The sequence below is a fragment of the Diadema antillarum genome, unplaced genomic scaffold, assembly GCF_040938485.1.
Source record: "Diadema antillarum isolate AM-2024a unplaced genomic scaffold, OU_Dant_1.0 seq00000485_RagTag, whole genome shotgun sequence".
Taxonomy (NCBI): domain Eukaryota; kingdom Metazoa; phylum Echinodermata; class Echinoidea; order Diadematoida; family Diadematidae; genus Diadema; species Diadema antillarum.
In genome coordinates, this window is record NW_027271448.1 from 742,132 (window position 1) to 752,355 (window position 10,224).

At 39.5% G+C, this 10,224-nt stretch overlaps 1 protein-coding gene across 1 annotated transcript in view; it reads right to left on the bottom strand.

The window, feature by feature from the left end:
- Window positions 1–9,800, bottom strand: part of LOC139733640 (cytochrome P450 2U1-like) — a 39,685-nt gene extending 29,885 nt beyond the window's left edge. The window contains exon 1 of the mRNA XM_071644454.1: window positions 9,308–9,800. Within this exon, the coding sequence (XP_071500555.1) occupies window positions 9,308–9,779 (472 nt within the window). The 5' untranslated portion in view covers window positions 9,780–9,800. The remainder of the gene's footprint in view (window positions 1–9,307) is intronic.
- Between the last annotated feature and the right edge of the window lie 424 nt (window positions 9,801–10,224).

Consider the following 10,224-nt stretch of genomic DNA (forward strand, 5'->3'; position numbering starts at 1 on the left):
TTTGCTAGCTACAAAAAAAAATAACAATGCTTCATCCATTTCTAAGACCCACAGCTAGACCCGATTAGTCGTGGCTTTCTTATGCAACACGCCCTCACCAGCTTGTCTGAGTTTCCACAGACTTACGGTAAGAAAATTACAAAATTTCTAGAAATTTCATAGTAAATGTTTTAATGAAGTGCATGGTTACATTATTTGCAACCACACATAAAATTGCACATTATGAGGGTTTGAAGTGATAACATCACAGCTTCACACGTGTCATACTGTGCGTGCTGCCCACAAATCTACATCAATTACAACTTAAATGATAGTTGAGATAGAAAATGGTATATCCTTTGCATAAAATGATAGTTGTAATGGTTTGTGCAGTTCGTACATCATGATTATACGAAAAACATATTTGGTATTTCATTTAGTGCACAAACCAATGGGATAGCTTTAATACAGAGACTCCACTACGTAATTAAACGTAGTAAAATGGCGTTATTGTAGGGGGAAATCAGTATTTGTACTAGTATATGGTATATAAGACCGAAATGTCATTTAGCTTATATTGTCATGATTAATTGAGATTTTGTTGTTTTTTGTGATATTTCGGGGGTCCATTCTCTGCCTTTCTAGCAATGTTCTTTCTTTTGAATTGGCAAAACGACGTATCTGTAGATCCAACACCTGTATTTACCCAAATAGAGTGTTTACAAATCGACAGACTGTCGTATTTCTAGATGCATCCTTTTGAGTTACATTTTCGGCATATCATGTAAGGATCAGGTTATCTAGGTTTTATCTTTGATGTACGATCGACAAAACATAAGAGAAGAGAATGCTAGTCAAATTGTTGAAAGCGAAATTTTCTGAGCCCCCTTTGAGTAAATATACGAGACACTCTGCCCATGATTGTCTGAATTATCGCGCCGAAAATATCCATTATCTTGGGAGACGGAAATCCGTTGAGCAGCATAGCCGATAGAAAAATACTTTGAACTTTTGGTATAGGGTATGAGATATGAGCTTGTTAAACCAATAATTCCCACAAGCGTAGACCTTTGCACACACTCAGACAAAACACACGCAGACACACACGCGCGAGCTCACTGTATACTAGCCACCAACGTGCATGTCAGTCCACCCACTCACATCAGTATACGCAGCTCTCTTCTGAATGATAAAAAAAGTTTAATATATCCAAAAATCATGCATTTTTTATTCGTCATACGTTTATTTGGCTGAACAAGAGTGAATTTGGAACACCAACAGTTAAAAAGGATACTCAATATCTTTCTTAACTCTTGCAGTTTAACCCGTTGAATCTCAAAATGACAGCGAGAACGCACTTGAAGGAATTATTATATAGCCAATGACTTCTGTCTATTTGTGCTGTTTTCCCTTTTTTATTTTATTTTTGGGTGTGCAATTGTGCGCTATGTTTGTATCATTTTTGTCTCAAAATTTTAATGGTATATACACTTCTTATAATGAATAGTGTCTGTGCCGTAACATATATTGATATTTCATTTTGAGTTTGTACTTGCCCTGTATTATAATACAAATACCTTCTATGCTATGATTAACTGCATCATAATCATTATATCAGGCATTAGATGCTCTTACTATGCATTCATAAATTTTGGATTGTTATCGACATATTATTTTTTTTTTCGATTGATCCATGTCTTACAAGGTCCCTTCTTTAGTAGATCGCTCTTCTCCATCGCTATATTCACTTTCAAAATACATGTATGCATTGTACTTCTTATGGATTGCTTGCAAAGTATAATATGTCAAATGCATAATGTATTACAGATAACGTTTTGTTGCCTTGGAATAAAGAATAAACTGGATTGAATTAAATATTATTGAACTGAGCTGAACGGAATTGAATTGAACGGAACGGAACTGAACTGAATTGCGGTAAATCAAACTAAAATCAACTGAGTTGAGCTGAATTGAACTGAATTGAAGTGAATTGAAGTAAATTGAAAAAAAATTGAATCGAGTTGAATTGGAATGAATTCAATTGAACTGGAGTGAAATGAAACGATTTAAATTGAATTGAACTGAACTGTCAAATGCATTATAGAATATCAGATTAATTATTCAATTGTAATTATATAACATTTTGTTTTGCACTGAGAATAAACAGAGAACAATTTAATTAGATTGAAATGAATTGAATCGAATTGAACTGAACATGGAATTCAACTGGATTAAACGAAATTGAACTGAGTTAAATTGAATTGAGCTCAGTTGAATTGAATTGAACTGAATTGAAATGAAATGAAACGAATTGAATTGAACTGAACTGAATTGATTTTGAATGGCGCTCTGCCTGTGCTTTCCCCTTTTCCCTTTCCCTCTCCTGAACTCCCTTTTGACCGATATTACTTGAAGGGTGGGAGTAAATCATGATTCCTTCTGATTCTAGAGTCTGTTTTAGCTTGGTAAGGCAGTTTATATGCAGGTTGGAGCCTCGAGCTGAGCTGTATCTCATAGTTGTGTTGTCAGTATAGACAGCAGCCATATTTCGTCCTGTTCTTTCCCTTTATGCTGGCCAGAAGAGGATGTGGTTAATATGTCCACTGTCCTCGTTGTTTGGTCATCTTTGGCCAATTACGTCCTCCGAGGTCGTACCCATGGCCTTTCATTCACCCAAATTTGAGCGCACACCCCAATCACTATACAATTCCTATCAGTTTAATCTCCGGACCTCCGTCGGTTCAATGAAAAGTGGGATTCATTGGACGCGCTCATTGACTCGAATTCAAACAAGCTCAATTTGGATTGGATTGATAATCAAGGACTGTTTGCGTCAATCCACCACCACCCCTACCCTTCCAATCTCACCGCTATATCTCTCTCGTTCCTTTCACTCACTCTCAATTATTTTCGCTCCCGATTCACATGGTAAAGGGAGGGGTAAAGCCATGAATACGCGATCTTCACAAAATGAACACTGATTCACGCGGAACGACCATACAAAGCGCTGTCATGGCCATCCATGCTGTCTACGTGCTTACCATTCAAAACCAGCCAATCACTGTTAATTACTGCTAAGTGAGCAAACATGCAATGGACGAGGACGTATGCTGAGACACCGTGTACCATGAAATCCAAGAAAAAAAACCCACAAACGCAACAAACAAACACACACACACATATAATATGAATGACTTTATCACTATTGATGTAACGTCGACTTCCATCCCCTTACTTTGTTTTGTCCTTATAAGATACAAAACGTTCATATCTGGGTCCCGTTTCATAAAACTTGTTATCAGTGACAACTGCCACATTTCTGTGACAAATTTGCTCTTAGCCAATCAGATGCAAGGATTTCAGTAGCTTATAACAACTATGACAACTTGTCACTGATAACAAGTTTTATGAAACGGGGCCCAACAAAATGATCGATTTATCTCCATGCTTTATCCTACATAAAAAAGGTTCCATGGCCATGCAGAATATCTACTGGTACATAGCTTTCGTAACAGGATGATTGATACTTTATTTTTGTTTGGTTCTGTTGTTTGTTGTTGTTTATTTGTCTGACTACCTGTTTCGTTCTTTATCTATTTGTTTGTTTGTTTGTTTGTGTTTATGGAGGGGATGACATGTATAGTGTTACAACGCACAGGAAACTGAACCCCCCCCCCCCCCAACTGGCTGAGAGAGCGACAGGTCCTTCCGTTAAAAGCGGATGGTGGACGTCAGTCGATGCTGCTTTCCCTGCCGCAATTATGTACAGACGAAGCATTCACTTTAGAAATCAGAAAATCGCCTTTAGATCCTCTTCCACAGTATCAGCCTCTTCCGATAAACACCAACGACAACTTTTCCACAGTATCAGCCTCTTCCGACAAACAACAACAACAGCAACAACAAACAAACAAATACAGAAAACCTTTAAAGGTACACTTCAGTCCAAATTGTATACACGTTATGATATTACAGGGATGGTATGGTATTGGTGGAGATGAAGATTGAGCCTTGAACTTTTGCAAGATATACTGAAAAAAAAAACACTAATGAAATGCTATAGAGCATACCATTTTAAGAGGAATTCAACGTTTATTTGTTGAAAATTGGTTTTGAAACGGCTGAGATACCCAAGACAGAGTAAAACAACGCGATCCTAATAAAAGTGGGTCCCACTTCTTATTACTATCGCTATTTCAAAACCAATTTTCATCAAATAAACGTTGAATTCCTCTGGGAATCAAATGATCTTTCATATTTCATATTTCATAAGAGGTTTCTTATTATCTCACCAAAAAAGTTAAAAACCTAAAGCCAGGTCTCAACCAAAACTACACCATCCCTTTAAAGTCTCCAGGGTGCGCTCGAAAAATAAGACGGAAAACAATACACATCTGTACCGATCTCTCCCTCTCTGTCTCTCTCCCTCTGTTTTTTTTTCTCCTCGAATCTTTTTCTCTCTTTATCGCACACGCACACACACACACACACACATACACACAGCACCACTACATCTAAGCACTCACCTGTACACACACACTTAACACACATAGCGCGCTCTCTCTAGCTATGTCTCTTCCTCTTCCTCCCCCTTTTACGCTAATATCCTCCCCCACGCAAACACAATTACTAAATACTTTCCCCTATCGATTTCTTCAAAAGCACTAGGTTTTAAGCCCATACTTAGGGCGGACGGCCATTCTTCTTTAGTTGAGGCACTCATGTCTGTATACCTTTAGGTCAATTATGTCTCAACCGTACATTACGTAATCAAATATTTAGCAGAGCTGGTCTGGCGTTCCCCTCTGCACAAATCATATCTGGCTACCGTTTAACCTGCTCTCAAAGTAGGTTTTACTACGAGCCTCCGCTAAGAAAGGCGGACAAGCCAAATAAGTGACACAAGGAAAAAAAAAAGACAAGGCTTTCATGGAATATACAACAGTCTATTCGTATCATCCCTAAAGAAGAGAGAATTAAACAGCTTGGACTTCTGCCCACGAGATTTTTAATCAGTTGTTTTCTGAGTGTTTTTCACTTGTTCTATAGAGATGGACAAGACACAAAATAAAGATCTGCTTTCGTTGAAGACGCTTCGGAGGAATCCATGGGTTTCCCGTTCTAGAGAGATATAATAATCATTGTCATTTTATTGTTTTCGGCGTGTTCGTTTGTTAACGAGATCACTCCTCGGAAATTAAGACAGATACTTATTCCCATCAGCGCAAAAACAAACAGTAATAAAAGCACGAGTGGTCTCAGGTAGATATAGACACACTCATAGTTCGAAGATGGAACACGTGTTGTAGCTCCATGGTTCGATGTAGTATTAGCAGGTGCATAGTAGGTAATAGTAACAGCAGTACAACGCGTAGTAGTTGTGGTGGTATTAGTGATGATGTAAGATACATGAGCTAATTTTGTATCACAAGATCGTTAATGGTTTTCAGTGATTGTGAGATGAAAAGCGCGTATAGCTCCTTAAAACTCCAATAGAATAGTAATAATATAATCAATATGTCATTTCTGGCCGCTGTATAGTTCCATGGTCATCGTATGTATGCCTCCTCACCTTGCTCGTGGCGGGTCTGCCTCCCCATCCACCCCGCTTCCCGCCCCTATTGTCAGCGTGGATAGTAAACATCGATATACGCTTCGCTACGCGTCAGTCGCTCTACACACCAACCGAAAGACGGTCGACGTGCCCAACGGCAAGGCACACACTCACTGCGGCACAATAGTCTTAACAGCCTTGTCCCTCTGTTGGGGATAGTTAGCGGATGACAATAAACGTGACAACCTTTGCTGAGATTTTAGCAGTCAATTCAAACATTTACTGATGCCGTATAACTCGAAGAGACGCGGGAATTTTGAGAAGTAACGGTAACTTGTTCTCCTATTTTGATCAGCATGATGCGCTTTTATAATGTTTCAAAAATAATCTCCCACAATATCTGTTGACGCAAGGCATTCGCTGATATTACTTAGAATGTGCTTGATATATGAAACGGATAACGTGACAATTTCGTCACATGATCCTCGGACGAAAAGGGAGATTATGTTTGCCGTAACGAAGTGATAAACGGAGAACAAATTTTAATTAGAGGACTCTTGATGTGAGTACACAGTGTAGCTCATATAGCGAAACGTAATAATAACAACGAGCGATGCCTAAAACTAAAAGACAATGATTAAAAGTTTGTGCATCTAATAATAATCCAGGCCCAGTTCAGCTTGTTTAAGACTGTGACTTCTTTGTTTGTCGTTTGAAATCCACTTCAAAGGAAGAACTATTCAGAAATCATTCTTTTGTTCCGTGTCATTTGTTTTCTTTTCTTTCACGAGGTAATCATTGCAAATGCACTCAGGCATGATGTGATTTGTAATAAAGTATGTTCGTTAATGCTGTTACCGTTCTTGATGCTGCTGCTGTTTTCAATACGAATATTCTTCAGAAAAGAAAAGCAAACATTATACAAAGAGGACCAAATACTGTATTGGTAGATACAATAGAAGAATCTTCGAGGTATTTGATGTGTCTGCAGACGAGAATTATAACTGTATACGGGGATGGTACCCAAAATAACCTCTCTGGTTTCAGTGTTGGGATAATACTTTGGCGTAGTACTTATATAGTACTTTTATTCGTGATCATTCGGAAATAATACGACATGAAAATAATAATGAGAAGAAAAGTCCCACGGCTATCACGTGGATTAAAGCCCATTGCCATACGAAATCAACTGCTACCACCCACTCACTGGCTTACATGGGATTTGATGTGGTGTTTTATATTTCCAAAAAACTACGATTCGGTATAAATATGCATTGAAAGCTATAGGGACGATGTAATGAGACCATCAGTTATAGTGTCAAGATTCGGCGGCAAGATACGCAAAATTTTGTTTGAGATGTTAGATATTTGCAGGAGAATCCCTGATTCTGGAAGCAACATAAGACCAAAATCACGTTATAATGTATTGTATGTAATATATATGTATATATATATATATATATATATATATATATATATATATGCGTGTGTGTATGTGCGTGTGTGTGTGTGTGTGTAAATGTTCGTTTTCATTCTCATTCTGAGATAATGGATTTCTACTGTCAAGTTTCATAACCTATACAGTAAATTCCAGAACCTGGGGTTTTGATGAGCCTGGAAAGTTATTTCCTTGCTGTCAATTCGAAAAATTTGCTTTATGATATTAAGTGACCCAGAGAAGAAGGTGAATAAAATGCCCTCTTTCTCCATACACCTACAAATCTAATCATCTTTAAGGTTTAACCATATACGTAAGAATATTATTATGCAAGACTGAGGCCTCCCACGAATCTCGTGTCCGAATTGAAGAAAAAAAAGACGGGTCGTGTAAATTATCTCCAGCATGTCCGTCTCAACTTGCCCTTGTTCTCGTTCGGGACGACACGAATTTCAATGAGCGAGAACACACGTGCATGCACGCACCCACACAAACATACACATCTTCTTCTTTTTTCTCTTAAACATCTAGCAATTACCAAGAGTATGATTATAGTACATTAAATTATATCCATGTAGTGAAGGAAAACTGATTATACTGGCAGGAAAAAAAAACCGCTTTGTGTAAAAGTATACGAGACACGTCCTCTTGTATAACTTTAACTTTCGATGGTTGCGCATTATAGGCCTGCTAAGGAGCAATACAAGGCATTTGATTGTTTACGTCATGGATTTCTCGATCCCACCAACATCCTTTCTCCTTTCCCTCCCCCTTCCAATCTCCCTTTCGTTCTCACTTTTTTTTTCCATATCCCAACGCTCGCAAATGTGTTCGTTAGAACATGTTCGTTAGAACATACCCACCTTTACCAAATTGGCAACGTATGCTTCGTCGCTGTGTCCCTCTCTCTTTCGTTCTCATTTTTTTTTTTCATATCCGAACGCTCGCAAATTTAAGTATTCGTTGGAACATACCCACCTTTACCAAATTGGCAACGTATGATTCGTCGCCGTGTCCTCACGTTTCAAGTTAACTAAATGACATGAACCTCGAGCCGGTTGCCTCAGACAAGACTCGCAGTTTACGGTGACCACAGTATATAACGATTGTCTCAAAACCGGAGATGATTGCACAGACATGCCAATATAGATTCATAATTTGTCATTGCATTGTAAGGTTTTAATCAGAGAGGAAGACTTAAATCAAAAAGATGACGATAATAAGTAAGGCGGCTGTATAGGTATATACTCCGAATGAAAAATATACCACATTGTTAACGCTTACAACGAATGACATCTAAGTGAAATCGATCAGTTCATCTCTAATTAACCTGCACATCTTTCTTTCTTCCTTCCTTTTTTCATTTCTTTTCTCTTTGGACGAGATATAATCTTTATGACGTCCTTTGACGTCACAAGTGATCATCTGCCTGTGATTTCTCCTCGATGTAAACAAAATTTACGGTGGACATGACGCTTGCTTTCTCACTTGAATACACGAGTTGCTGTTTTTTTTTTCTCCCGACGCATTCGTGTTTCTTATCTCAGTGTCTAATGCGTCTTGCATTCACTTTCAGGTAAAAAGGTTCTGACGTATGAAAATATGTACAATTGGAACCACGACATGGATAGACATAAGCCCATGTTTCAAACGATCTGTCATTCAAGGCAAGCAGTACGGTGAGTGTATGCAGTTAGCAGCTTCGTTCCCCATACATGATGACACACGACACGGTGTCGGCAGAACATTTTCCAACAACGTGCACGTATTTTGAATCGAATGTCTGTAAACTCATTGTCTCCCTTTCAAATTTCAGAAATTAATAGGTCATGGTCAATTTCGAGTGCTCTTGGTATGGATAAAAGTTACTTAATCAAGAAACATTCCGGCAGTTCGACATAGCTGGATTTTATAAAACATTCGATACCTTCTCCTGCAGGGGAGCATATAGGACAGTAAGTAAGATATAGAATGTAAACAACAGCATACTGTTTGTTTAATTCTAGCCACCAACTCTATTCTATCCTATAGCCGTGAAATGACAAAAGGTAAATGAAATTCATATTCGTATGTGTGTGTATGTACTATTATGCATCACTGTTATAAGTCACGGTAGGCAGCTTGCATGTGTAGTTTCTTTATTATCTGTATATATACACGTGTACATTCAGATGGATTAATCGATTGATAGATAGTTGAATTCTGTTGGAAAGTATTGTGCTGATAATATGAAAGTCGCGTCGTATATCACTGAAGGGCCACAGACAGGGATAGTAATTATGATACACATAGGTCGAAGTACTTTAGAGTAAAGAGTCGATAATTGCTGCTCTTACCTTCAACGGGAAATGAAACAGCTGTGAGTCCGTCCGCCTTTCGATCTGAGAACACGTGTGACTGTTTGACAAAGGCTTCCCTGAGAATCTCCACATCACTAATAACGACCAACCTCTGTCCAGGCCATCCTAGGCGTACCATGTACACGCCCCCGTACCTCTGGGCTAGTTCCGTTAACGCCCCTGCCCCGAACTCCTTCCCCATCTTGACCAGGGTTGGTATATTGCCCAGCAGCGGCCAGGCCCGAGGCCCGGGTGGTAGTCGTCTTCGTAGCCGACGCAAGCCGCCGGATAGCACCGTCGCCCGTCCTATTTCCCCTACGGCTTTGCCGTCGTTTTGTATCGACGTGTGTCGCTGGTTTCGAAGCATGTAAGCGGCCAGGAGCATCAGAGTCGACGAGAGAAGCAGGGCCGAGGTGAGGGAGGAAGAGAGAAGCGCCAGGGCGCTGCTGGTCATCAGTTTCTCCAGCATCTTGGAAGGCGCAGAGCACGGTCCTGGTTCGACTTGATCCGGACGAAAACTATCTACCAATGAAGAAGCACGTTGAGTGAAACCCGATATGCAGACACGTAAAAACCCTGAGTACAAGTCGGGCGTGCGAGCCGGCGAACACGCAAGCAACAAGGAATGTAATGGGAGCTGAAATCCGAGGGTAGTTTCAGAAGCGTTTCTGGCGCACGATTCGTCTGTTTCCGTGAGGACGAATTATATCTTAGCTAAGATTTAAATGAGATATACGGAGCTAACTGCAGGCAAGGACACATAATATTTAGTTCATTGGATACTGGAAAGAGGTAGTTAGCTGCGTGTGAGCTCAACGCGTGCAATTTGCCCGTCAGACGGAAGCTTTCGGGGCGACGTGCCGACGACTGCATAGCTTTCCGCGCTAATTCATCTCAATGGTATTATTCGCTTC